The sequence below is a fragment of the Mucor mucedo genome (genome assembly GCF_025094135.1).
Source record: "Mucor mucedo strain NRRL 3635 chromosome Unknown EV154scaffold_163, whole genome shotgun sequence".
Taxonomy (NCBI): domain Eukaryota; kingdom Fungi; phylum Mucoromycota; class Mucoromycetes; order Mucorales; family Mucoraceae; genus Mucor; species Mucor mucedo.
In genome coordinates, this window is record NW_026252447.1 from 65,918 (window position 1) to 89,965 (window position 24,048).

The window sequence follows — 24,048 nt, forward strand, 5'->3', positions numbered from 1 at the left end:
GAAGAAGGGGTAGTTACCTTTTAATCTCTAGCTCAGCCACTTGTTTGTTTGCTATTTTTGACCAAAGAGTATGTGCAGTTTATTTATATTATTTAATATTACATATACGCGTAAATCTATAATTAATATCCTTCTTTTTATTGCCAATCAGTCCTTTCTACATTTTGTTTTATCAAAACGACGTGTTTTTCATAAGTAACACAACGATCACTACTTCCCGTCAGTTGTACTATTCCTCTTTTGCTGTGTACAGACTAAGCACAGACTTCTAAGCCATTATTATTTTTATATAAGCAAGGTTTCTTATCGTATTAAAAAAGAATTTACTAGAGCTTTTTATTTATGGTGTGACCGTACTATCACTTATTCAAAAATAAATGACATTAAATAGAATGATATCATTTTTGTAACTGACACTAGTTTTTGTTGTGTACTCATCTTTTTAGGCATTCTAGAATCTCGTGCATAAGCCCAACGTGTGAATAATTATAAATCTCTCCTTTTTTCTCTCTCTCTACATCTGTTTTACATAAGGAATTAAGAAAAAACGGCTGTCAATTGTCCTCCCTCAATTATAGTTCGTGCAAAGTAAATATCGGCTGATAATTGAAATCGATATTCTGCTGTCAACGTAACTCTCAATCTTTCCTTCTCTCTGCATAAACACCAAATGCTAATCTATCCACCGCAAATATATAACCCCTTTTTATTTCCCTTTATGTTTTTGTTTATTTATCAGTATAGCGTAAATCTTTTTTTTTTTTTTCTATGCGTAATGTAATTAAATTAATCGTTTCCGAATTTTTTGAAGGAGGTCACACTTTTTGGTGTAGCACTTGAATTTTTTTGTGGAAGGTGGTCAAAGATGGATTAGTGTAACAATTCTAGTTAAAATTTTATAAAGCGTCGTGTTACGTGTATCTGTTTGTCACACCAAGATTTTAGTAACTTTAGTGTGATCACAATTTACAGCATAAGTAGAAGACAGATGTGCAAATACTAACGTTGCAAAAATATTGGGGTAACTTTCTAAGCCAGCAATATATTTAAATTGCTTCGTCTATCTTGGCGCCTTTTGTTTCTGCAAAGTATTTTTGGTGCAAACACACTACGAAAACCATGTCTCCGAATGTTTGCACACACAACGCCCAAAGATAAATAAAAATATCAAAGGGCGGATTTTAAAAATCATCAGGTTCCCAAAGCCCATCTATTCCTTTACCACTGTGATAAAGCGTATTATCCATGACTACATAATGGTCCTTTATCTCGTGGGGATGGCCTATATAGTACATCGGTTTTTTCAAAAAAAAATACAAGACAACGTTCGTTTACAGAACCTCTAGACACAAACTTTGTGTTACTAGATCGCGTTTTTCTTTTACGATTGTAAAAATCGATCGTTATGCGTTTAGATCATTCCTCGAGACTCCGTAAATACAACAGATTTGAAGAATAAAATAAGGCAACGTATTTTCCAAAATTTCTTCATTTTAATTTAAAAAAGAAAAGCCCAAATTACGATAGAATAGATCATATGCTGTGACAGAGACGTCGCTAACTTGCCTGCATCTGAAATATGGCTTTTGGTGTTGGTTTTAAGACACCAAAATGGTCAATATTGCCAATCCTGCAACAGATTTACTAAAAATAGCTTCATCTTTTTTTTTTATCATATGTAAATGATTACAATTATCAACAATTGTATTTTAACACTATTAGCTGAATACTTACTAGACGTGTGGTACTTACGTTTTTACATTGTTCTTTCAAAACAACTAGGTTAACGATGTATTCTTCATATTTATTTGATAAAGTATCTATTTTTTTCTTTCCATGCACGACATTAATTTTTCAATTATATGACTTTTGGCATTAAAGTCTTCAGCGATGTTAGCATTGAAATTTAAACAAAGCATCGTAAAAAAAGGCATTGTAAACAAATTAGAACTTGTTGTTAATCAAGAAACATGGAACGTGACAACTCATGTATGCCTAGACTGATAGGTGAGGTTGAATGGATCACTAGCCAATTTCAGAAAACAGAGTATCGTATAAAATTTATTAACCTCATTAGGTGATAAATGTTAAGCAACGTGCTAAAAGTAGCAGTTTTTTGATATTTTTGCGTAAGTGTATACCACATTACTAAGTTAGACTGTGTACAATCTTATCAAGTAATGAACGGGGCTTTTACTTAACATCTTGACGTAAGATAATATTACCTGCGCTTTACTTTTCACGTGCGATATATTTGTATAATTCGAGTTGTGCACGAGATAAAATCGGCAATTCTAACTACAAAATAAGCGATCAGCAGAAAAAAACTATTTATAAAAAAGGGGGTGCGATCAAATCTCATACGCGTAATGATAATATACAAAAGAGTATAAAAGGCACATGTCATATGAGATCTGGAACACTTTAAGCTATGAATAAACAAATAAATCAAGTCCCTTAAACATGGCTCCGTGAAGTGCTCTTTTTTTTTTACGTGTCAATAAAAGTTCCATCTGCAGAAGATATAAAAAAATGACGGTACCCTAGAAATATGTGTATCAATATTTTAATAACCGATTTTCTGACGCCACAGTTTAGGTCACATTGCTGAACCAGTAATAAAAACGATTCTAATGTTTCATTGTCACACTAACAAAAATAGGCGGGTAGGCCTTTTAACGTTTGATAAAACAGCTTGAAAATACATATTACCAAGAAAAGCCTATTATGCCGTTTTACAGTAATATACATGCGGATGTATTATACATGGTGTTTTATTTATTTATTTTTGAGCGGAAAATACCGAGTATCACTCGTATTTGCATGAAAATATTAAGTTAAGCGGGTATATGTCGTAGCCATGCATAACAATAGGTGTACGCAGATAGAATAAAAAAAGTTAATATATGCAAACGCGATAGAGCATCCTTTACTTCTAGAATAAAGATGGACAAATCTGACATGCCGCAACAAAGTTATTTAAATTAACAACCCTTATTCATAATCGCTCTCGCCCAAAATCGTAAAAGTCTTCCCAGGGAGCACAAAAAAAAAGAAAAAATGAAGGGTGGTTCAGGCCTTACTATAATCCATATTCGTGGTCGTGCAGCCATGATTAATAAGGAAACCTGATGATGAGCAACTTTAGCGCTACCAACGAGCTGTTGTCAAGGGTTGTTTAACTAGCCAATCAAAATGACTTGTGCGCCATCCAGATGGGTGGGCCATATATCACTCAAATGGTAACTGCACCACCCTCGCTATTTTCTTTTTTTTTTTTTTTTTTTTTTTTTTTTTTTTTTTTTGGTTCCCCTTTCACTCTCTCTTTCTCTTTCTTTTTCTCTTTTATATTATTACCCCCGCCCCTTCCCCAACGATTTAAAAAAGCAAAAACGTCGAAATAAACCACAAGAAACAAGAACACACAGAAAAGGTTCGAATTCCATTTAACAAAAAAAAAAATAGAGTCTTTTTTTTTTTTTACCCTTATTATTTTTGCAGTATTATTATTATTTTTTTACATCTTGTTACATTTTACTACAAAAGCGCGTTTTTCTATTCATCCATAATAGCTAAGCAATCTCTCTTTCTTTCTTTTTCTTATAGTAGCTCTTTTAAAATATAGCCCAATTAAAACTTTCATGTCAGTATACAATCATCGTCCCATGGTGCCAGCACCACAGAACCGTGTCGTCGAAATGTTGGACACTATTAGAGGTGAATTTGACCAATTAGCACAAGAATTGTATGTTTGTAAAACTCAAAGAGATGACTTTGAACACAAAAGTAAGTGAAATACCAAGCGCCGATAAATATATATATATTCTGATTTTTTTTTTTTTTTTTTTTATGTTACTTTGTAGTGAACCAACAGATATCAGAAATGAATAGTTTTCAACAAAGTTTGCTTGAACTGGAACGTACCCAGCAAAATCAAAAGAAGCAGTAAGTCTTTTTAATTCTTTATGTACATTTTTTTTTTCTTTTTCGTTCTGTTGTTGTTGTTATTGTTGTTGTTTTTTGTTGTTGTTATTTTGTGACTGTATATTGATGTTTAAAATAGTTATGAAGATGAAATTGCCAGACTTCGTCAACAGATTGAATCTCGCGGTCATCCAGGTATGGCACCTCTTCAACCAGCTCATCCTCAAGTACAAGCACCTCATCCTCAGCAACAGCAACAACAACAGCAACAACAACAACAACAGCAGCAGCAGCAGCAACAACAGCCTCCTCCCAACATTGGTCCTGGGTCAAATTACTTTGGAGGTATTATGAATGCGCATGGTAATCCTGGACTTGTCGCTCCTCCACAGATGGCTGAACAAATTCAACAGCAACAATCACCCAATGTACTTCCTCAACAAGCCCAACATTATCCTTCTTCTGCTCAGGCACCTCCTCCTCCTCCCCCTACTACCACTGTACCTGTTGTCGCACCAGGTTATATGAATGGATCACAGCCACCACAACCATCAAATTATGGTCAATCACCAAGTAGAGGTATACCCACACCACCTACATCTGCACATCCTCAACAACAGCAACAGCAGCAACCACAGCAGTGGGGTAATGGTTATAATGGTAATTATCCTCCATCTACTTCTAGAACCAGTGGCGGTGGTAGTGCTACAGTGACCGCCACACCATCAGCTATTCAACAAGATTCACCTAACAACAAACGTAAATCAGGCTCAGCTTCGTCTTCCTCTGTACCCACACCACCCATTATGGTACAGAACAACCGAACGACGATCAATAAAGTACCTATTCCTAGCCCATCAGTCAGCAATACCCCAGGTGGTTTGGCCGATGTTGATCCGGAAAGTGTACCTGCCAATATGAAAGTAGAAGGACAAGATTGGTTTGCATTATTTAACCCCAAAACGAGTCGTCAATTAAAGGTTGATTTAGTACATACCCTGGATCATGCAAGTGTTGTTTGTTGTGTTAAGTTTAGTGCGGATGGAAGATATCTTGCTGCCGGATGTAATCGAGCTACATTTATTTACGACGTTGCTTCCTCTCAGAGAGTGGCTGTGCTTCAAGACGATAATATCAAAATTGAAGGTGATCTATATATTCGTTCTGTATGTTTCAGTCCTGACGGCAACTACCTTGCTACTGGTGCTGAGGATATGCAAATCAGAATTTGGGATATTCAAAAGAAACGCATTCGAAATATCCTAATTGGACATCAACAAGATATTTATTCACTAGATTTCAGTCGTGATGGACGTATGATTGCTTCTGGTTCGGGTGATTGTACAGCAAGGATCTGGAGTATGGCGGATGGTAAATGTCTTCATGTACTTCGTATTACAGATCACGATCAAAAGGATCCTGGCGTCACAAGTGTTGCCTTTTCACCTGATGGTCGTGTCATTGCTGCTGCCAGTCTCGATAAAATGGTAAGAATTTGGGATACCCAATCGGGCGTATTGTTCGAAAGATTAGAAGATCACAAGGACAGTGTTTACTCTGTTGCATTTATGCCCGATGGTAAAATGTTGGTGAGTGGTAGTTTAGACAAGACCTTAAAGTTATGGCAATTGGGCACAGACGAAGGTCGTGGGATGGGTATGAATAGAGATAGAAGTAAAGGTCCTTGTAAGATGACCTTTACTGGCCATAAAGACTTTGTTCTTTCAGTTGGTTGTACCCCCGATGGTCGTTGGGTTGTCTCTGGCTCAAAAGATCGTGGTGTTCAATTTTGGGATCCTCGTACTGGTCAAACACAGTTCATGTTACAAGGTCATAAAAACTCGGGTATGTTATCTACATAGAACGTAGAAATGATTCAAATAACAACCTTCTAACTCTTCTCTTTTTTTTTTCGGATAGTCATCTCTGTTGCAATTAGTCCATCTGGTAGACCTCTTTTTGCTACTGGTTCTGGTGACAATCGTGCAAGAATCTGGAGTTACGATCCTATCAATGCATAAATTATCTTTCTATTCATCACACTTTTTAAATATTCACTGAATACATATCCTCTCTTGTTTCCTCAAATCATTTTTTTTTTATATACATCAATTTTTTTTTAATTGTCATTAAAAAAATGAAACTTTTGACTTAAAATAGATTACCGGGATTGAAGACCTCTATGTACTACAGAAGGTTTTAATTAGCCCAGGTTGAAAAAAAAAAAGATACTTTTTTATGCTCGTTGTTTATAAACATGAATTACACGCTGATAGTTGTCTTCCCGTCATTCGTTAGAAATTATGTAGCTGTGTAATAAGACGATATTATAAAAAAGATTATTCACTTTAGATTTGACTCTCATAATTCGCTCCGAGTAAATATACGGCCAAATTTGTTGATCACAAATGATGATGAAATGAAGTACAACGAACAGCCTGAAGTAAAATTCGTCAAACATCCTATTTGATTTAAGTTTTTTTTTTTTCTTTAATAAATTGCTTGCAGATGCTTTAAAAATATTGTTATGCATTTATCTGGAATATTCTATCATTGATACTTCTGACTTATATTTGTCCAACTCTAGCTACGACATATCTTTATTTGATGGTCGAAGCATTTAAGCAAGCCGAAATTTTAATACAAAATTTTATCATTATGATAATAGAAAGCATCCAAAAAAACATGGCCTGATAATCATGTAGTATGAACTCTTAGTATTTGGAATGCAAAGACGTCAATATTTGTTCTATCTTCTTCAAGTTTCTACAAGGTTATAGAGTCAAATTATTATCTTTTACTCGTTATAAAGTTTGACGGACAGACACTTTTTTTAGCCAGATCATCAATAAAAAAAACAAGTACAATCTTTACATACTCCCACGTCATAAAAATGGAACATACATACAATTTTTTGGAATTTAGTTACGTTCGACTAAGGTGAAATTCCTAGATTTAAGAATTTCACTTTGCTATCAAATCGGTTCAAGATAATCAAATAGGATGCTGGAGAATGAAAACGATTGGGTTGTGTTGAAGCTTGTTTTGGCGCACAAGATCTGTTTTTAGTAGACTCATCAGATTACGCTGTGTTGATTTTTCAAGCAGCGGGAAAAATTATGCGTAAGTAATTTTGACAAAAATAAAAAGGAGATTGCGTTATACATTTAGTTGATGGTTGAAAAGAGCTTACCATTGAATTGGCTGAATTATTTTCAAGTCAGAGGACATTAAAATCAGGCCTTTTGATATGGGGACAAATTAAAAGGGCACTCAGACTACATTTACGCTTTTCTTAGGGACAGCCAATTTTTCCTTAGGGACAGCCATAGTGCACGTAGTCGCAACGTAAGATCTATAGTTTGGATGTTCTGTAGACATGGGAACAAGGATATACAATCAAAAACAATGTAAAAATTACAAATAAATATACATCAAACGATTTATACTTATTTTGACAATTCTATTATCACTCTTTCGCCTTTGAGCTCGTTTGAATTAAATCTTACGCAGAAATATTAATGTTAAGTCCAAACGAGAAGCTGAAAGTTAGCTTTAAAATACATATACTGGTTTAAACTATGTTCGTTGTAATAAATGTGTATATATTTCAAGCTGTTAAGTTGTATTGACCTCTTGATGTCTATAAAAGTATCATAATCCCAACATTACGACTACGCGCACCCTGGCTGTCCCTAAGAAAAATGGCTGTCCCTAAGAAAAATGGCTGTCCCTAAGAAAAATGGCTGTCCCTAAGAAAATTTGGCTGTCCCTAAGAAAATTTGGCTGTCCCTAAGAGACCCGCTACATTTAACATGTGAGAAAGTCCTGTCTACTGTACATATGCTAAGGGGGCACATGAAACAGTGGATATAAAGAAAAAGCCAGAGAAGTCTCTTTTCCCTGAAATATTACTACTCGGTGGCAACCAAAAGAAAAAAAAAAATGGAGCTTAAATAATTTCATTAGTCTATCATTAAAGGTGAACGAATCCAAAAACAAAGCAAGCGTCCTATTTTAGATATTTATCGTTTGTGTACAAATAAATACACATCCAGGGCCGTCTGACAGATGCCAGTTTTGGTTGGTTGGTTTTTAGTAAACATGGTAATCATTATCATAGATCAAAACATTGATATGGGAAACGGGAGGTTCAAGAAAGAAAGACGTTTTGCTATCCAAAAAAAAAATATTCGATGGTATTATTAATGTCGTCACTTTTTTTTTCAGGCCGACAAATCCCATGAAAAATCAAACACGTGACTAAGCCGGGGGTGGAAGGAAAAAAAAAAAAGTGGCCTTATGGATTTTTCTGTGGGGGGTAAATAACAAGCTTCTTTATATTTACACTAACTTTTTAAACAAAATGGCCTCTCGTATCCTCAACTCTCAAGTCGTTGCCTCCATCAAGCGTGCTGGTGTTCGTTATCAATCCACTGCCGTTGATGGTGGTTTCACTGCTCAACGTGATGCCATCAAGCACCACGCTGCTGGTAATTTTAACATACAATAACAATGCACACTCACAACTAAACCTGTTTTTTTACGTACAGAGGCCGCTGGTACTTGGAAGAAGATCTCCATCTTTGTTACCATTCCTTGGTAATTGATGACATTGACTCGTTTCCTGAACGTTTTTTTTTTATTAATTCTTCTTTAATATATATATATAGTCTTGCCGCTGCTAGTTTCAACGCTTATAACCTTTATGAAGCACATCACGAACACCAAAAGCACCACCCTAAGGAATGGATCTTGTATCCTTACATTAACTTCCGTGCCAGATCTTTCTTCTGGGGTAAGGAATCTCTCTTCTTCAACCCTGAAGTCAACCTTTCTGTCGAACAAGAGTAAATCTCGAGCCATTCGTTTTTATCCGACATAAAAAATTAATAGAAAAACCCGGGCCGTTTTTGTAATGAAACCTTTTTATTTAATAAATTGAATATAACCTTTTTTATTTTACGGCCTGTAGTCAGTAGTCAGAGAAAGAAAAATAGAGTACAAAGCTGTCAAAATGTTTGGGGGGATAGTAAATACGGTATATTAAACGTTGCGGCCCTGAAAAAAATACGACCTTATGAGTAAAATGCAAGCACTTGGGCTTATAACTGTGTTTTATCAACTCCATAATTCATGCAAAAAAAAAAAAAAAAAAAAAAAAAAAAAAAAGGCGCGTTTGCCACGTTATTTATAAATAACGTCTAAAAGTCAATCGTCGTATCAAACGTGGGCTCTCATAACATATCTCACCCATTTTAAAGCTGAGCATAGTAACTTAAAACTTTAGTGCCTATATATATTTCGAACTTCAGGCTTCGGTACCCATTCACACTTACACTAAGAAAGGTACATAACATTGCCAGAGGTTTGACATTCAAACTATGTGATTATACGCGCACCATACTTTGGCGTACCATTTATTCTGTCCGGTCAAATCAAATTTGTCCGGGGCAGGGAAAACATATTTCCGGTACTATCATTTCCTTACAAAAAGTCATCACTTCTTGACTAGAATTCAAATAAGGTTTTTTTTTGCCCATGCATGTTGTTCTGACATACTAATAATAATATTCATTAGTTTTACTTTGGTATAAATGGAAAACAGAAGGGAATATACTTCCCTTTCCACTATTATGAATTTATGCTTTTACTTACGCGGACCATAAATGTGACGATAAAAGACATTTATATGCTTACCTTTCAGCACTCTTGCCAGATACAATTCTGAAAAAATATATTCAAATAAACTCTAAAAATAAACAATCATTTACTTTTTGATTTTAAGTCCTTATCTAGAAGTGAACCCATGTATGATCGAGCACAAACAGTAAATATCCGGACTTCTAACAGAAAGCGTTTGATGATACTGAGAGGGTAACCTTTTTTTATGATAATCTAATGGCTATTATCCAAAGTTTGATCTTCATGGGAAAAGGATGTTGATTAAGTACAAAGCACCAGCAGATCCTTCATTTGTCAAAACTATATCGACAAGCTTCTAACATTGTGTCAAAGTAACGTTATCTTGCTTCTACAATGTCAAATTTATATTTGCCTTAAACTCTCTTTGATTTATATTTTGCTATTCAAAAACAAAGTGAAGACTTGCCGTATTTTCTAAAGGCCTAGTATGTGACAAATTGTCAGCAAATTAAACAAAAGTTAAGAAGCCAGACACATATCAGAAACCGTATTTCAAAAGAAAATACATATTTAGTCTTTCAGTTTACCAATCGAAGTAGATGACGCTTCATCATCCATTTATCGCAGTTATTATTTATCGACACGAAGCAATTTATCTCAATAAAACCTATAGAGTGCACTAAAAGTATTCAAAAGACATTTAAGAAATTACAACAATTAGCCTCTGTAAAAATGATGGTTTTTTAAAACTGTTTCTGATAATGGACATAAAAATGTGAGAATGGTAATAAATACCTAACAAGTCGTGCACTAACTAGTCTCTCAGGAATAACTATTTTTTCTTTAAAGACAGGTAAAGACGCGCATAGTCACATTGTAAGATTGAGACTCTTGGTTGTTCTAGAGATTTGGAAACTAGAATATACAGCAAACAACGATTTTAATAATAAATAGTTACGGATAAAATCGTAGTGAAAAACTGAATTCAATTGTCACTCGCTTACCCTTTTAGGCTCGTTTAATTAAAACTTTGTGCAAGAATATCAAAGAAAGATTAAACGAGACTTTATAAGTAAGTATATTACACGTCTAGACAGTACCTACTGCGTAAATAGTGATATTTTTGTATATACTGAAAGGCGATAAAGTATAATAGGCTCTTGGAGCAGCCAAAGTATCCGATCATATGTTTGCACTATGCATACCTCAATTCTTCATAAGAAGCTATCGTCATAAGTAAACGTAACATCGATAAAGGACATGGATGTGCAAAATATGTAAATTCAGTAACTTGTTTCTTTATGATCTACAGTTTTGATATGAGTTTCAACTTCTATGATTGGATAAGAGTCCCTCAAAAATTTATAAACCAATTTGGCTTTGTTAAATTTCGACAGTCCTGTGACTATGTAATAATTTTTTTTAAAATATTTTTTAGCCTCCGAAAAAAGTATAAAAGCGCAAATTAAGTTTGCAAATGTGTTGTTTCTTTACCAATCAGTAGGAAAATGATCTGTTCGCAGATGCTACGGCACTGCAACATTTATATTTTTCAGATGATGAAAACGGGTATTCGGATGAACACGTCAGTTGATTATAGAGCGCCCTGGTGGAAACACCTTTCTGATTAAAAGCTGAATTTATCAAATAATGAAAATGAAAATTTTTTTGGTTGTGCACGCGGAGTTGATGATAAGCTCGCGGTGTCTTAACTGGCAGGGCTGTTGTTGTTGTACCAATGTTGTGCCTGGCTAAATGCCCGAATTGATTGTGCTCTCTTCTGAACTTGCTTCGATATGTAGCACATCAAATATGGATGTATAGGAATGTGGTGGGAAATAAAGTTTTTATGTTTCAAATTACTTGATGTCTTGTGTACCTTGTATTTTTTTATATGGTGGGAAAAATAATAGTTTACTTAAGACGGAATTCAGCCTCACATAAACTCACCCCCCACTCTATTAATAATCACTAGAATCAGCGTTATACGAACGGAATGTAATACATGACATCGAATTGACTCGTGTAGACGGCTTAATTGAGACATGCCACGCTGGTCGTTATCACTAATATCTTGGAGCAGCGAGTTTGGGATTACCAGGATACAAGTTAAGGGTGTAACAAACTCATGATTCGTGGTTTATCAGTGACACACTAGATATTATGGATTGTCACATTGGGCTGAAGGGATGTTTACCTATTTTAGATTATTCAAAATATTTGACTCGATTTTTGTCTACTTTATCCGCATTACAAATAGCTGCTACTCATAACAAAACTCTAAAATAATTATTTGCCCAGCAGTTTATTTATCAGTTTGGTAAAGCGGAATAGATTATCGAAATGAAAGTTCCAAATAAAGTCACTTTGATGTTGTACCAATAGATGTCTGGCTTAAATAACTAAATTAACTTCATATGTAACTTTGAAAGGACTACGTTTTCCCTCTCTCTTTTTTTTTCCTTTTTTTTTTTGTGATTTAATTTCTTTCATGGGTAATCAGACTTCGCGATTAGATCGAAGTAGTTCATCTGCAACAATCAATGATGATCCTTGTCTTGACAACATGCGCCAGTGGCACACCAACAAAAAAGACGAGCCTTATAAACGTCAATACCCTTTACCAACAATAGCCAACGATCATAACCGTATCAAACCAAGAAAGCAATCATCACCAGCGGCCGTTACTTCCTTAAATATTAACCACAGGAAGGCATTTTCACGATTTTTCAACAGGCATAACAAAAATAGTTTACCTCGGAATAACAGTTGTATTGATACATCAACGCCATCAACTGCAGCTGCAGCAACAACATCAATCCCTAATAATACCCTTAATTTAACAAGTACTAATAATAATAATAATAATTCACCTAATAATACCAACACGAACTCGTCCTCCTCCTCATTTAATTCGCAACAACCTCATTACATTCACCCATTAGCACCTCCTTCCATCAAGTCTATTGACAAAAGACCATGTCAGCAGCTTCCTTACGATAATGAATCCTTCTCTAGACAGAGTTTAGATATGTCTTCTCGACGGTTAACCAACAGCAATAGAAACAGTTTAAATTATACTCAACTCAAGTTGTTAACGCAACAGCAGCAAGTAAATTCGTATAAGTTGCAGGGTAAACGAAAATATCATCAAGTCACTGGTTCAAACTATTTGCTACCTTGCGATGATGAAGAAATTGATCGTCTGCATCTACAGCATTTCATGATTCGATTTGCTATTCAAGGGTAACATTTTATTTTGCTGTAAAAAATTCAAAAAGAAAGTCTAAAAAAAAAAAAAAAAAAAAAAAAAACCGAAATAGAAACTATTTGGCACCTGTCAGCGAAGTCCTAAGAAAAGGAGGTCGTGTATTGGATGTTGGTTGTGGTCCTGGTTCTTGGGCAATGGAAATTGCGGGTGAGTACCCTAAATCAACCGTGATTGGTGTGGACATTACACCTATCTATCCGAAAGAAATCAAGCCAACAAACTGTGCTTTTTATCAATGCAATATCTTGAATCCATTACCTTTTGAAGATAACACGTTTGATTATGTGTTCATGAGGTAAAATATATATATATATATATATATATACAAAGCTAAAAAAAAAAAAAAAAAAAAAAAAAAAAAAATCTTGCACGTGATTATTTGTGGCTAAACACATTGAATAGATTTATGGGTCAAGGTGTTGAATCCGATAAATGGTCCAATATATTAGCTGAGTTAATCCGAATCTTAAAACCCAATGGTTGGATTGAATGGGTAGAAGGCGATGTCGAGATTCACCGCCCCGGACCTAGTACGCATGAGTTCAATGAACAATTAATCCATCTTATGAAGGAAAACGATCAAGATCCACACATTGGCAGAACATTAAAGGAACGATTGTTAAATACGGGTGAATTGATGCAAGTATCTTCCATGTTTGTTTCTTGTCCAGGAGGACAATGGGCAGGAAAAGTAAGTGTATCATATTTGGGATGTAATGCTTTACTGGTTTGACTGACCTAATTTTATAGCTTGGACAATTAACTATGCAATCTTGGAAAGCCTATTACCAAGCACTTCGTCCTTTATTATCTGAATCATGGGGTATTTCTACTTCTGAATACCATGAACGGTTGCAAACCTGCTGGAGAGAAGCGGATGAGTACAAGACATTTGAAAACGTTCACTTTTCATACGCTCAGAAGAGACCATTGTCCACTTCTTGTGCATCTTCAGTCAAATTTGGTCCATAACAGAAAAAAAAAAAAAAAACAAAATTATTATAATAAACTTGAACAAAATTCATTGGCTAATGATCATTATGTAATTTGACTTTTTAGGCATTTGTTGTCAAGGTCAAATTTGACAAGCGCTGATATATATTTGTCATGGAGAATTAGTTTAAAAATAGTCGTTTTTTTTTATTTATTGAAGAAGATATGAAGATGGGTAGTGATGAGTTGTATAAAAAAGGGGGGTAAATGTAAATAAAGAAAAGAATTAGGCGACAGCGACAGGTGCGGCCTTTTCAGTTTGGATCTTTTTAGCTTCAAAGTGAACAGCGGCAATTTGAGCAAAAGTTTGGCTGGCAATACGTTCAACCTTTTGACCGGTAGGAGATTGAAGAGCGGCGGTAGCGGTAGTTTGAGCAGTAGCAGCGGCATTTTGGACCTTTTCCTGGATCTTATACTTGTGGTCAATTTCAACAGCCTTGTCCCAAATACGATACTTTTCATCAATAGACTTGACGTTAGAAGTAAGGGTAGTAAAGTAACCAGTCAAACGAGTAGAGAAACTGTATTTAGAATCATATTCAAGACCCTTAGCAACGACTTGATCTTGAAGGATGTAACCATTGGCCAAGATTTCCGCAACAATTCTAGACTTGGCCTTGGATTCCTGGGTAGTTGTGTTGGCTTCGTTTTCAGCAACTTCCTTCTCTTCATTTACAGTAGCAGTTTCGAAATAAGGAGCAGCAACGATATGGCATTCATCAATCAAGGCTATCCAACCTGTTAGTTTCTGCTTGCACACACACACACACAAATAAATACAAAATGCTAGTACTCACCATTGCTTAAAAGAGTAGCGGTCTTGGCAGCAGACTCACGTTCAAAGTGGATCAAGGCAACTTGGTGTTCTTCATCGTCATCACTTGAAACAACAAACAGTTAGTAATTGATCCGCCCATGTGTTTCATACTTGACAACTTACGCAACCAATTCAAACTCGGTGATCTTACCACAGAACAAAAAGAATTCTCTAACTATAAAACTCGTTAGACAAATTTATATTTGTATAATTTATAAAATGTATTTACCAGTCTTCTCTGAAGATTGGGCAGAGATGTTCTTGACAATAACATAGGTGGCAGAGGGGGTTTCAGGGATCTAGATGAGGGGCATCAGTAAATGATGATGATACCAGTTTAGTAATATGATATACATACAGCAATGGTCCAGGCAGGCATTTTATTATATTTTATTCAGGTAGAAGAATGTAGATAAAAAAAGAAAGAAAAGAGAGTGGATAAAATAAAGTTACTTTTATAGTCCCTTTTCCTTCATTTTCATGTGAAAAAAATGATGCTCTTTTAATAAATAATCGAATCCCAACTTTGTCTGTGCTTATGTACTTCCCCCATGTGATTGCCTTGATTGAAAATCCGCATGTGATTTTAAACTCTGCTCGTGCTAATCAGAAAACTGTGATTGTGAACAAACACGTTTTTTTATTGACTACATCAACTGTCAGTCCAGTTCAACAGACTTTCCACAGTAGACTCCCACATAAGCATGTCTTCAATACTGTGTAATGTCTTGAACATTTTACAATGTCTTGGCATGAAGAGCTCTTTGAATTTGACAAAGCCATCCATTATCGAACAGTAGATGCATCAATCAAAAGAACAGACTTATCTCTATTTTACCTTGTACCATATATTTACTCTCGTCTAACCTGTTTAGCCATTTACATTATAGTACAAACTCCTTCATAATAACACTTTTAAACTGATAAAGAAACACGTCCTTCAACCAATTGATGCCATTGTTTCTGTGGAGGTAAGGGTTTGCCAGCATATGGAATACTATTCATCTGTTGGCAGTTGAAAATCATAAACAATTTGTGTCTTTTCATCTAGTTTATGCGTATTAGGTGTTACACTGTTATGAAATACCACACATGATGCTTGATCATATCCAATTTTTACAGTAAAAAAATCATTTTATTCAATAGTACACACGTTATATATAATTTCTTCTCCTTTATGCAAACTTGGGTTTCTTCTCTAAAGGTGAATCATCAAGAATCTCTCTAAACATTTCGCGCTTACGCTCAGCGCCCTTCTCTCTTTCAATCCATTCGTCATGTCTTCTCTTGTATTGATCAATCTTACAAGTCCAGAGAATACTTTTACCGATATAATGACTGGCTAACTCGTGTTCATGCTTGACTAATTCAGCAGCAATCTTTTCCTTGGTATCGATATCAGCAGCAGCCCAACATTTATCGAGAATATGACTACCAAATTTATCTTTGGCAAGCGTAGTGTATTTGCCTGACAAATCACGCATAATCTTCTTCTTCATCTTGGCGTTAACATTGGGGGAGGCAATAATGGATTCGAAAGCTCTGGAACCAGCAGGAGAGAAACACCATCGATGCACAACTTCAGGCTTTTGAGATAAGAAACTGTTCACAACCACAGCATTCACTTCAGGTTGCATCTTCATGATACCTTGAACGATCAAAGAACCTTGTAAATGGAACTTGTAAAGGTCCATCTTTTCATCTTGCGTAGCCTCATTCCATTGCTCAATTGTCCACATACGCATACAACAGTTGACGAACTCTTTGCGATCGGCACCTTCAGGCATATGTAAGGCAGCAGCGATAGCATCAACAACTTCCTTTTGAGAAGTCTCTAACTTAATCGAAGCATCGACCAAACTTCTGATGACACCATATTTACCAAACTTGAGCAATTTTTCAAAAGATTTACCCAATTCACTCATCATTTGGTCTAATTGTTTTGTCTTTCTGACGTTGGTGATTAAATGCTGAATAACAAAGTTGGAAATAGGATGCATACTGAACTTTTCAAGCTTTCCCTTCAAGTAGGTCTTGAAGATCTTTCTGAAAATAGCATCAGGAGCACATTTAACAATGACTTCCAAAAGATGAGAACCGACAGGATCACGAATCATAGTTTCAAACCAAGCATCTCTATCCTTATTTTCTTCCTTGGAGTCAATATCAGTGACTATACCCCATAAAATACGATCGATGAGAATATTCTTTGCCTTTTGTCCCTCTTTATCATCCTCTTGCATTTCCAATAAAAGCTATTGTAAGAAAATTCATGAGTTATAGTACATTAAATCATGACATCGTCAATTAAATTATTACCTGAAGAACTGGGTTAGCAACCTTGTGAACAGATAATGTACGGACTTCAGTTTCGGACATATTGATAGCTAATTCGGTAGTAAGGGTTCTAAACATAGCCTTGAAGGAATCAGGCACCTTTCTGGTAGCGGATAAACGAACATTTGATCTTGTGAAAGTATCGTTGTTTTCCTTTTTATAAGCAGTAGACTTCTTACTTCTTAAAGTACCCTTCACATCGTTAGATTCATCAATTCTCTTACCAGCCAATACGTAGAGTAAAATACGAATGTCATGAGAAGCAAATTGTTGAGAGATAAGACCACCGACATGAGGCTTGATATCTTCGCAGACACCGAGAATCAATTTTTCCATTGATAAAAGCTCTCCTTCACCATCCTTTGTAGGAGAAGGGTCAGAAACACCTTCTAATTGTTCACGTTCAACAACATCAGCAGCCAAAGTCAATAAAGTTTGACAGACGTGAGAAGCGAAACGATGAGCAAATAATTCGACGGATTTTCCACTCAGTTTATCCATAAACACACGAAGTTGAAAGCTATCAGACACTTTCAGCAATTTTTCCAGAATTAAAGAACAAGAGTAATTGGTGGAGAGACGGAATTCATTACCGTCAACTTCAGTATATACATTCTCAACAAAAAGTCTTTGATCTACAACAGGAAAAAAAGTTAGTTTATGTCAATTAAAGTCTGAACAGCCTCGTTTTTATACCTTCGCCAGATTCAAAATGAGGATCGTCTAAAGTTTGTTCCACGTTTTTGAAGTAACCAAGAATTTCTTCGTCTACTTCACCGAAATGAGCAGCTTGGAAATGTTGATCGTTGAATACGATTCCTGCTGGACCGTCATGTGTAACGGGAGTTGAAGTCTTTTGTACAGCAGATTCTTCTCCAGGAGTGATAGAAATGGCTGCTGGGGTATCTTCCTCCTTCTTTCCTCCCTTCTTTCCTCTCTTCTTATTGGCACGTCCTTTTCTTTCTTCACGAGGCATTGTATTAATATCAGAAAGAAAAAAAGAAAATTTTATTACCCAAAAAAAAACTGCTTTGGTACGGAATAGGACTGTTATTCCCGAAAGAGCAGTCCAAATTCTTTTTTTATTACACAAGTTTGCCTAGATTGTCCTTGTGCTTGTCTACGACAAGCGTTTCTCCCCTAGATCCACCCACGGTACGTATCACTTGAATAATACACTTATTCATAAATCGAACGCCTAAAAACACAGGAATTTGGAACGGCAAAGCAAATTCAAGAGAGGAGTATGGAACTTCGGCGGTGGGTTCAGGCGCAGCTACTGAAGCCATCATAATAAACTGCAATTAAAAGTCAAGTTTTAAGATTCTAGTTATTTTGAAAAGAGTTATTGTCGACCTACACTTGGATATACTAATGCGTATACACCGCCTGCTCTCAAGGTGGATAAAAAGAATGTAATAACTGTAGCCGGTAAACCGAACCCTAAATAATAAGCCCAATGCTGTTCTGCATAAACCATTCTTTGCTCAATTGTCCAATCTTGGTTAACCCATCGGTACCTAAGTTGTGTTAAAAAAAACCTTGTTGATATATACAATTTTTTTTTTTTTTGGAATCTTCACTTACTCAAAGCAATAATATGTCATGATAATGCAGTAGATGGAAAAAGAAACTACAGCGCCAATATAAGGTATACTTTTTAATAGACTGATAAATAACGCGAAATTGCCATACAATATAATGGTATTGACTGTTGTGACAATATCCAAATTATCGGAAGTGCGTTGTTGATGTTGACCTTGTGCAATTTGGGCATAAAACTTGGAATTGAATACGAGACATATCAAATATAGTGGATAGCCTGTCAAATCCTAAAAAGAAAAAAGAAAGGGGGAGGGGGAGGGATTTAACATGCATTGCTCAACACGTTGTGCATATTAGAGCACCTACTGTGTATGAATAGCCGAATAAATGGTGATCTGGTGTGTTATAAAAAGTCTCTAACAAGACAAGGATACCCAAATAGGCTACACCGTTTAATGCTATACTTTTTAAGAGCGTGTATTGAACTGTTTTTGATCTAAATGGGTAATGAATACTTTGGAAAGAGTATAACACGCCAGCAAAAATAGTTACGTCGTGATGAGGTGTATGACACGAGGCCAATTAAATGCCTGTTTTAACCCGTTAATAAAATAAGTGAAATGTATAGATGGTGCAATCTTTAACATTATAAAAAACAAAAGAAGGGAAAGTGTACTTGAAAAGAAAAAAAATAAGAATCATAAAGTTTGAGTTTTAAACAAGAAAAGGGTTTCCAAAGGGACTTTTAAAAACTAAGTCTATCAGCAAGAATACAATTATTTCCTTTTTCTCTCCATTAATACATTTGTATCCATGCAAACTCATTTATTGCTGAGAGAGTCACCTAGAGCACTGGCTTTACGCCCAACGGTACTAGAAGAAGCACCCTCCGGTGTACTTGTTTTTGAAGAATATGCTGGCTCTAATAACAGAGCTATGGCTAAACTTTTTGCACCTTCAGAATTCGAAGATTCCAAATGGCGTATATTGAACTCGCGTCCAGTTTTTGGGTGCTTGGGTTTGATAACCATTCAATCTGGTAAAGTATTTTACAAAAGTGCTGGCAATAGATTAGACTCATGAAACCAATAACGTTTAGAGTGCTTTGTTGCAATTGTAACAGACTGTGTTTCAGTCGGAAGAATACGAGCTGGAGAAGAAGTGTACAAAATTCAGTCAGTCTCATTTTATTCACTCTCCTCTGCCAGATATGACGACCTTGTGGATTTTCCCGGTAAAGATTTTGAAAATGACGACAATTGGGGAGACCAAACTGGCACTGTCATACAACATCCGTGCGCTCAATTACAGAAATTATTTTCTATTGGCAACTTTTATTTTACACCTGATTTTGATTTAACAAAAACAGTGCAAGCTCGGTATGTCATAAACAGACGTAAAAAAAACAAATATCTCTCTTAATTCACTGACGTCATTATGTCTTTAGTACGTCGGTAGCCTCATTAGGTGTTCATTCTTTTGATCAGCATTTTTTATGGAACCAATTTTTGATATCCGGGTTGCTGGATTTTAGATCTAAATTAGAAAGAAAGAAACAAATGGATCTTGACCGTGGCGGATTTTTAGTGTTTTCCATACGCGGATACGTGGGTGTTGAAGTTGTCGATATAGACAACGAAAAGTACGAACTCTCTGTCATTTCTAAACTTAGCTGTCAACGTGCCGGTACTCGTTTTAATACAAGAGGAATAGATGATAATGGACATGTCGCCAATTTTGTCGAAACTGAAACCATACTCTATTCCGATAGGATATGTTATTCATATACTCAAATTAGAGGAAGTGTTCCAGGTGAGCAACATATATGCATATCTATATATATTATATACTGCAGTTTTACTAATCATATCACTAGTATTTTGGGAGCAACAAGGAATGCAACTTGTTCAACATAAAATCCAGATCTCTCGTGGACAGGCAGCCACACAACCAGCCGTCAAAAGACATTTTGACGAGTTAGTAGATCGCTATAATTGTGTATGCAACATCAACTTGTTATCCCAAAAGGAGGCTACAGCAGGAGAATCTGTACTCAGTAATGCATTCAACACGGCCGTAAACCAGTTAGATTATAACAAGGATACCGTGCGCATGGTTAATTTTGATTTGCACGCCGAGTGTAGAGGAGGAAATTACGATAATGTAGCAGTTCTGATGAAGAACATTCGAAGGGTCATGGATGATTATGGATTTTTCCTCATGGACAGCGATGACAATCAAATCATCTGCAAACAAAAAGGAGTATTTCGTACCAATTGTATGGATTGTTTGGATCGTACCAATCTTGTCCAAAACGAAATTTCTAGAAGAGCCTTACTCGATTATTTACAAGATAGATTTAGAGACAGTCGCTCGAATATTAATCTGGAGCATTTTGTGGCTCGACATTCCCATCTTTGGGCAGAAAATGGTGATGGACTTTCAAAAATATATGCAGGTACAGGTGCATTAAAATCCGCCTTTACACGAACAGGCAAGGTCACCTTTATGAATGTGTTAAGTGATGCTACACGATCTGTCAATCGATTTTATATCAACAATTTTCAAGACAAAGCACGGCAGGAAGTCATTGATCAGCTATTAGGCAAGCTAGAAAATCAAGCAGCCATTACAATTTATGATCCTATCAGCGATACAGTCACCCGCCAACTATCGACGCGTATGAAAGAATACTCTACCAACCGGAAAATTACTATATTTAGCGGGACCTATAATTTGAACGGTAAAGGCTTTAAAGGCGAGCTTTTGGATCCTTGGTTGCTTCAACATTTTAAATGTAAGGAAACACCCAACAAGTGACCAAATTTGATTCTGACTCTATTTGTATAGTGGGTAATAAAGAAGAGCCCGATATTTACGTTGTAGGGTTCCAAGAAATAGTTGAATTGTCGCCACAGCAGGTGATGGCGACAGATGCGGACAAGAGAAAAATCTGGGAGCAACAAATCGAGTCCACATTGAATAGTAGACCAGAAGGGAAATTCAAATATACCTTATTAAGATCAAACCAGCTAGTAGGCGCAGCTCTTATCATTTTTGCTAAATCCAATATTGTAGAAGAAATTAGGAATGTCGAAACTGCCATCAAAAAGGTAAATTGTATATAGACAAGGAACATAATAGATAACAGCCCAACTTACAAGAAAAAAAATAGACTGGAATCATGGGTATTGCTGGTAACAAAGGTGCAGTAGCCATCCGAATGGATTACGGTGATACAAGTTTCTGTTTTGTTGCAGCTCATCTTGCCTCAGGTAGCTAAATTGGGAATGTACTTTTATCAAAAAATTCTGTTGCTTATTTTCTGCATGTAGGGCACTCAAATGTTGATGATCGGAATGCAGACTTTCACACCATCGACGAGGGACTTCGTTTTTTGCGAGGAAAGACAATTGGTGGCCATGAGTAAGTGTACCATGGACTTTTTTTCTTGTCGCATCTTTTAACATTATTTGATGTAGTAATGTTATCTGGGTCAGTGATTTAAATTATCGAGTATCCTTACCCAACGAAGAGGTACGTTTAATGGTTGGATGCACGAGAGAAGTTATACCTAAAAATACTGTAGGCACGACTGTATGCAAAGGATGGTAATATCGATGCATTATTGAAGAACGATCAGGTAAATGGAAACAATCTTGCGTTTTATCATGCAATTAAAATATACAATAGCTCACAAGAGAAATGCGTCAACACAGAGTATTCGAAGGATACAAAGAAGGTATAATCACATTTTTGCCAACATACAAATATGATAATGGAACAGACGTGTATGATTCAAGGTAATTTAAATGCATGTACACAAAACACGAATCCAAGCTGAAAATATGCGTGTCTGTCAATAGTGAAAAGCAGAGAATTCCTGGTTGGACAGATCGTATTTTATTTAAAGGCAAACATTTAAAGCAGCTTCAGTATTCGCGCGCGGAATTATATACGTCGGATCATCGACCGGTCCTTGCATTGTTTGAGGCAAATGTTATCACTTTGGACAAGGAAGCTAAAGTAAAGTTGCAGAAAGAATTATACCAAAGCCTAAGTTCAATTGAAGTTCGCGCATTACCGCCACCAGACTTACCGAAACGCAAGCTTACAGCACCGATTTCCACCAAATCAGCTATGACGGTCAGTGAACCAATTGCTACTAGTAGTTCCTCAATGAAGTTATCCGATTCATATGCAGATACACTTGTGGACATTTCGATTGATTCAAGTGGATGTGAGTTGTATTTTCTTAAGAAAATCATATTACTAACCATTAACACCATCACCTTTCCTTTTCTGTAGTTCCTTCTCCGAGCACTGATTCAAATAAATGGTGGGAAGATGGCACAGGTAATAAAAATGCATAATGACAAAATTTAAAAATAACTGCTAAATCCCCTTGATTAGAACTCCCAAAAGCTGATAAAAGTCGATCCACTGGCATGAATCCATTTTTAGAAGAAGAAGATTTTATAAGTAAGTATCACTTATTGTATTTCGAAAACACGGGTAGTGACAATGTATCTTTTTAGTGGCAGGGGGTAGTAGTTTGAAATTTCCTAGCTCAATTCAATCTGATAGCGAATGGACACCGTTAAGCCCTATATCAGTTTATAGTCCTTCTGTGACGAACGGTGCAAAGAAGCCTTCGGTCATTACTAACAGCAATAATAATAACGTATCAAGTGTTATTGGATTCTGGAATAATAAACAATAATCAAAAAGTAGTGTATTTACACTATTTTCAGAAATTATCAGTTCAAATGTAAAAAAAAAAAAAAAAAAAAAAAAAAAAAAAAAAAAAAAAAAAATCGTACACTGCGTACAAAAAATATGTTCATGTTCCCAAAAAAAAAGCTTACTTCAAAAGCGGCAGTGAAAAAGAAAATTGACTGGGATAACATTAGCTGGGGGTGATAAAAACCACTGGGTTTTGATCCAGAAGCTTTGCTTAAGTTTAACTATAGCCGTAACTAAGTATATAAAAATGTTTCAATCAGGACAATAGCTATAAAATTACAACCCGACTGATGATATGTGATTATGCACAAAATGAGTTGTAAGAAGGTAAAATCCTCAGATTTAAGACTTTAACTATGCTGTGGTGACCTAGCAACGCTATAGCCATATTAGAGCTAACAAAGGTTTATGCATGTTGATACCATTTGTGATATAAGCTTAACAATAAATGTCATAGTAAGAACTATAAGGATATTACATCACAAGTCTAATTTAGTACGTCTGAGAAATACTTAAAATTTAGTTTAAAGTAAAGAGAGTTAAGAACACTTAACATTTATTAGAAAAAGACTAAATTAGTGACTATGTAATAATCATATACATTTTTGGTTAATCAATGGTAACTTCAAGATAGCACTAGAGATATGAACACAGCAGATAGTCTTTTATATAAATACTCGTATATTTCATTTATTGGATGACTTCCAAAATGCAAAATAGAATTAAATAGAATAGACTTAATTTTTTGGGTTGTGTAACGTGGAAGTAA

General features: G+C 35.6%; 7 protein-coding genes across 7 annotated transcripts; 4 read left to right on the plus strand and 3 right to left on the minus strand.

The window, feature by feature from the left end:
• Window positions 1–3,412: 3,412 nt before the first annotated feature.
• Window positions 3,413–6,091, plus strand: EV154DRAFT_527377 (WD40-repeat-containing domain protein). Its single transcript, XM_051603480.1, has 5 exons — window positions 3,413–3,433; window positions 3,502–3,786; window positions 3,864–3,945; window positions 4,064–5,769; window positions 5,845–6,091. The coding sequence occupies exons 2-5, from the start codon at window positions 3,642–3,644 to the stop codon at window positions 5,943–5,945; spliced, it is 2,034 nt and encodes a 677-aa protein (XP_051451965.1). The 5' UTR covers window positions 3,413–3,433; window positions 3,502–3,641; the 3' UTR covers window positions 5,946–6,091.
• A 2,165-nt stretch (window positions 6,092–8,256) lies between these two features.
• On the plus strand, window positions 8,257–8,976 carry EV154DRAFT_527379 (cytochrome c oxidase, subunit VIa). Its single transcript, XM_051603481.1, has 3 exons — window positions 8,257–8,417; window positions 8,478–8,526; window positions 8,598–8,976. Exons 1-3 carry the CDS (start codon window positions 8,291–8,293, stop codon window positions 8,776–8,778), a joined length of 357 nt encoding a protein of 118 aa, XP_051451966.1. The 5' UTR covers window positions 8,257–8,290; the 3' UTR covers window positions 8,779–8,976.
• Window positions 8,977–11,929: 2,953 nt separating this feature from the next.
• EV154DRAFT_527384 (uncharacterized protein) lies at window positions 11,930–13,871 on the plus strand. Its single transcript, XM_051603482.1, has 4 exons — window positions 11,930–12,816; window positions 12,894–13,136; window positions 13,244–13,532; window positions 13,592–13,871. Exons 1-4 carry the CDS (start codon window positions 12,062–12,064, stop codon window positions 13,811–13,813), a joined length of 1,509 nt encoding a protein of 502 aa, XP_051451967.1. The 5' UTR covers window positions 11,930–12,061; the 3' UTR covers window positions 13,814–13,871.
• A 37-nt stretch (window positions 13,872–13,908) lies between these two features.
• On the minus strand, window positions 13,909–15,206 carry EV154DRAFT_527386 (uncharacterized protein). The gene is made up of 5 exons (XM_051603483.1): window positions 15,010–15,206; window positions 14,881–14,950; window positions 14,775–14,826; window positions 14,632–14,714; window positions 13,909–14,563 (listed from the first exon to the last, which is right to left on the minus strand). Exons 1-5 carry the CDS (start codon window positions 15,028–15,030, stop codon window positions 14,061–14,063), a joined length of 729 nt encoding a protein of 242 aa, XP_051451968.1. The 5' UTR covers window positions 15,031–15,206; the 3' UTR covers window positions 13,909–14,060.
• A 486-nt stretch (window positions 15,207–15,692) lies between these two features.
• Window positions 15,693–18,205, minus strand: EV154DRAFT_85525 (armadillo-type protein). Its single transcript, XM_051607810.1, has 3 exons — window positions 17,685–18,205; window positions 16,971–17,623; window positions 15,693–16,906 (listed from the first exon to the last, which is right to left on the minus strand). The coding sequence occupies exons 1-3, from the start codon at window positions 17,962–17,964 to the stop codon at window positions 15,827–15,829; spliced, it is 2,013 nt and encodes a 670-aa protein (XP_051451969.1). The 5' UTR covers window positions 17,965–18,205; the 3' UTR covers window positions 15,693–15,826.
• On the minus strand, window positions 17,978–19,217 carry EV154DRAFT_527390 (etoposide-induced protein 2.4-domain-containing protein). Its single transcript, XM_051603484.1, has 5 exons — window positions 19,086–19,217; window positions 18,900–19,029; window positions 18,576–18,820; window positions 18,349–18,508; window positions 17,978–18,286 (listed from the first exon to the last, which is right to left on the minus strand). The coding sequence occupies exons 1-5, from the start codon at window positions 19,178–19,180 to the stop codon at window positions 18,074–18,076; spliced, it is 843 nt and encodes a 280-aa protein (XP_051451970.1). The 5' UTR covers window positions 19,181–19,217; the 3' UTR covers window positions 17,978–18,073.
• EV154DRAFT_527395 (SacI homology domain-containing protein) lies at window positions 19,218–23,329 on the plus strand. Its single transcript, XM_051603485.1, has 14 exons — window positions 19,218–19,572; window positions 19,633–19,912; window positions 19,981–20,345; window positions 20,410–21,330; window positions 21,384–21,646; window positions 21,709–21,808; window positions 21,869–21,959; window positions 22,016–22,070; window positions 22,123–22,176; window positions 22,227–22,336; window positions 22,400–22,773; window positions 22,842–22,889; window positions 22,947–23,015; window positions 23,072–23,329. Exons 1-14 carry the CDS (start codon window positions 19,347–19,349, stop codon window positions 23,254–23,256), a joined length of 3,141 nt encoding a protein of 1,046 aa, XP_051451971.1. The 5' UTR covers window positions 19,218–19,346; the 3' UTR covers window positions 23,257–23,329.
• Window positions 23,330–24,048: the final 719 nt, after the last annotated feature.

Coding starts and splice junctions, on each gene's coding strand:
- EV154DRAFT_527377 (XM_051603480.1), top strand. CDS start 3,642: ATGTCAGTATACAATCATCGTCCCATGGTGCCAGCACCACAGAACCGT. Junction 3,787..3,863: donor AGATGACTTTGAACACAAAA/GTAAGTGAAATA, acceptor GTTACTTTGTAG/TGAACCAACAGATATCAGAA. Junction 5,770..5,844: donor ACAAGGTCATAAAAACTCGG/GTATGTTATCTA, acceptor TTTTTCGGATAG/TCATCTCTGTTGCAATTAGT.
- EV154DRAFT_527379 (XM_051603481.1), top strand. CDS start 8,291: ATGGCCTCTCGTATCCTCAACTCTCAAGTCGTTGCCTCCATCAAGCGT. Junction 8,418..8,477: donor CATCAAGCACCACGCTGCTG/GTAATTTTAACA, acceptor TTTTACGTACAG/AGGCCGCTGGTACTTGGAAG. Junction 8,527..8,597: donor ATCTTTGTTACCATTCCTTG/GTAATTGATGAC, acceptor ATATATATATAG/TCTTGCCGCTGCTAGTTTCA.
- EV154DRAFT_527384 (XM_051603482.1), top strand. CDS start 12,062: ATGGGTAATCAGACTTCGCGATTAGATCGAAGTAGTTCATCTGCAACA. Junction 13,137..13,243: donor TTTGATTATGTGTTCATGAG/GTAAAATATATA, acceptor CACATTGAATAG/ATTTATGGGTCAAGGTGTTG. Junction 13,533..13,591: donor GAGGACAATGGGCAGGAAAA/GTAAGTGTATCA, acceptor CTAATTTTATAG/CTTGGACAATTAACTATGCA.
- EV154DRAFT_527386 (XM_051603483.1), bottom strand. CDS start 15,030: ATGCCTGCCTGGACCATTGCT. Junction 14,951..15,009: donor TGCCTGCCTGGACCATTGCT/GTATGTATATCA, acceptor CCCCTCATCTAG/ATCCCTGAAACCCCCTCTGC. Junction 14,715..14,774: donor ACCGAGTTTGAATTGGTTGC/GTAAGTTGTCAA, acceptor TGTTGTTTCAAG/TGATGACGATGAAGAACACC.
- EV154DRAFT_85525 (XM_051607810.1), bottom strand. CDS start 17,964: ATGCCTCGTGAAGAAAGAAAAGGACGTGCCAATAAGAAGAGAGGAAAG. Junction 17,624..17,684: donor TCATTTTGAATCTGGCGAAG/GTATAAAAACGA, acceptor TTCCTGTTGTAG/ATCAAAGACTTTTTGTTGAG. Junction 16,907..16,970: donor TTGCTAACCCAGTTCTTCAG/GTAATAATTTAA, acceptor TTCTTACAATAG/CTTTTATTGGAAATGCAAGA.
- EV154DRAFT_527390 (XM_051603484.1), bottom strand. CDS start 19,180: ATGTTAAAGATTGCACCATCTATACATTTCACTTATTTTATTAACGGG. Junction 18,509..18,575: donor ATGACATATTATTGCTTTGA/GTAAGTGAAGAT, acceptor AACACAACTTAG/GTACCGATGGGTTAACCAAG. Junction 18,287..18,348: donor ACGCATTAGTATATCCAAGT/GTAGGTCGACAA, acceptor TTTTAATTGCAG/TTTATTATGATGGCTTCAGT.
- EV154DRAFT_527395 (XM_051603485.1), top strand. CDS start 19,347: ATGCAAACTCATTTATTGCTGAGAGAGTCACCTAGAGCACTGGCTTTA. Junction 19,573..19,632: donor TTTGATAACCATTCAATCTG/GTAAAGTATTTT, acceptor AATAACGTTTAG/AGTGCTTTGTTGCAATTGTA. Junction 22,337..22,399: donor ACAGACGTGTATGATTCAAG/GTAATTTAAATG, acceptor GTCTGTCAATAG/TGAAAAGCAGAGAATTCCTG.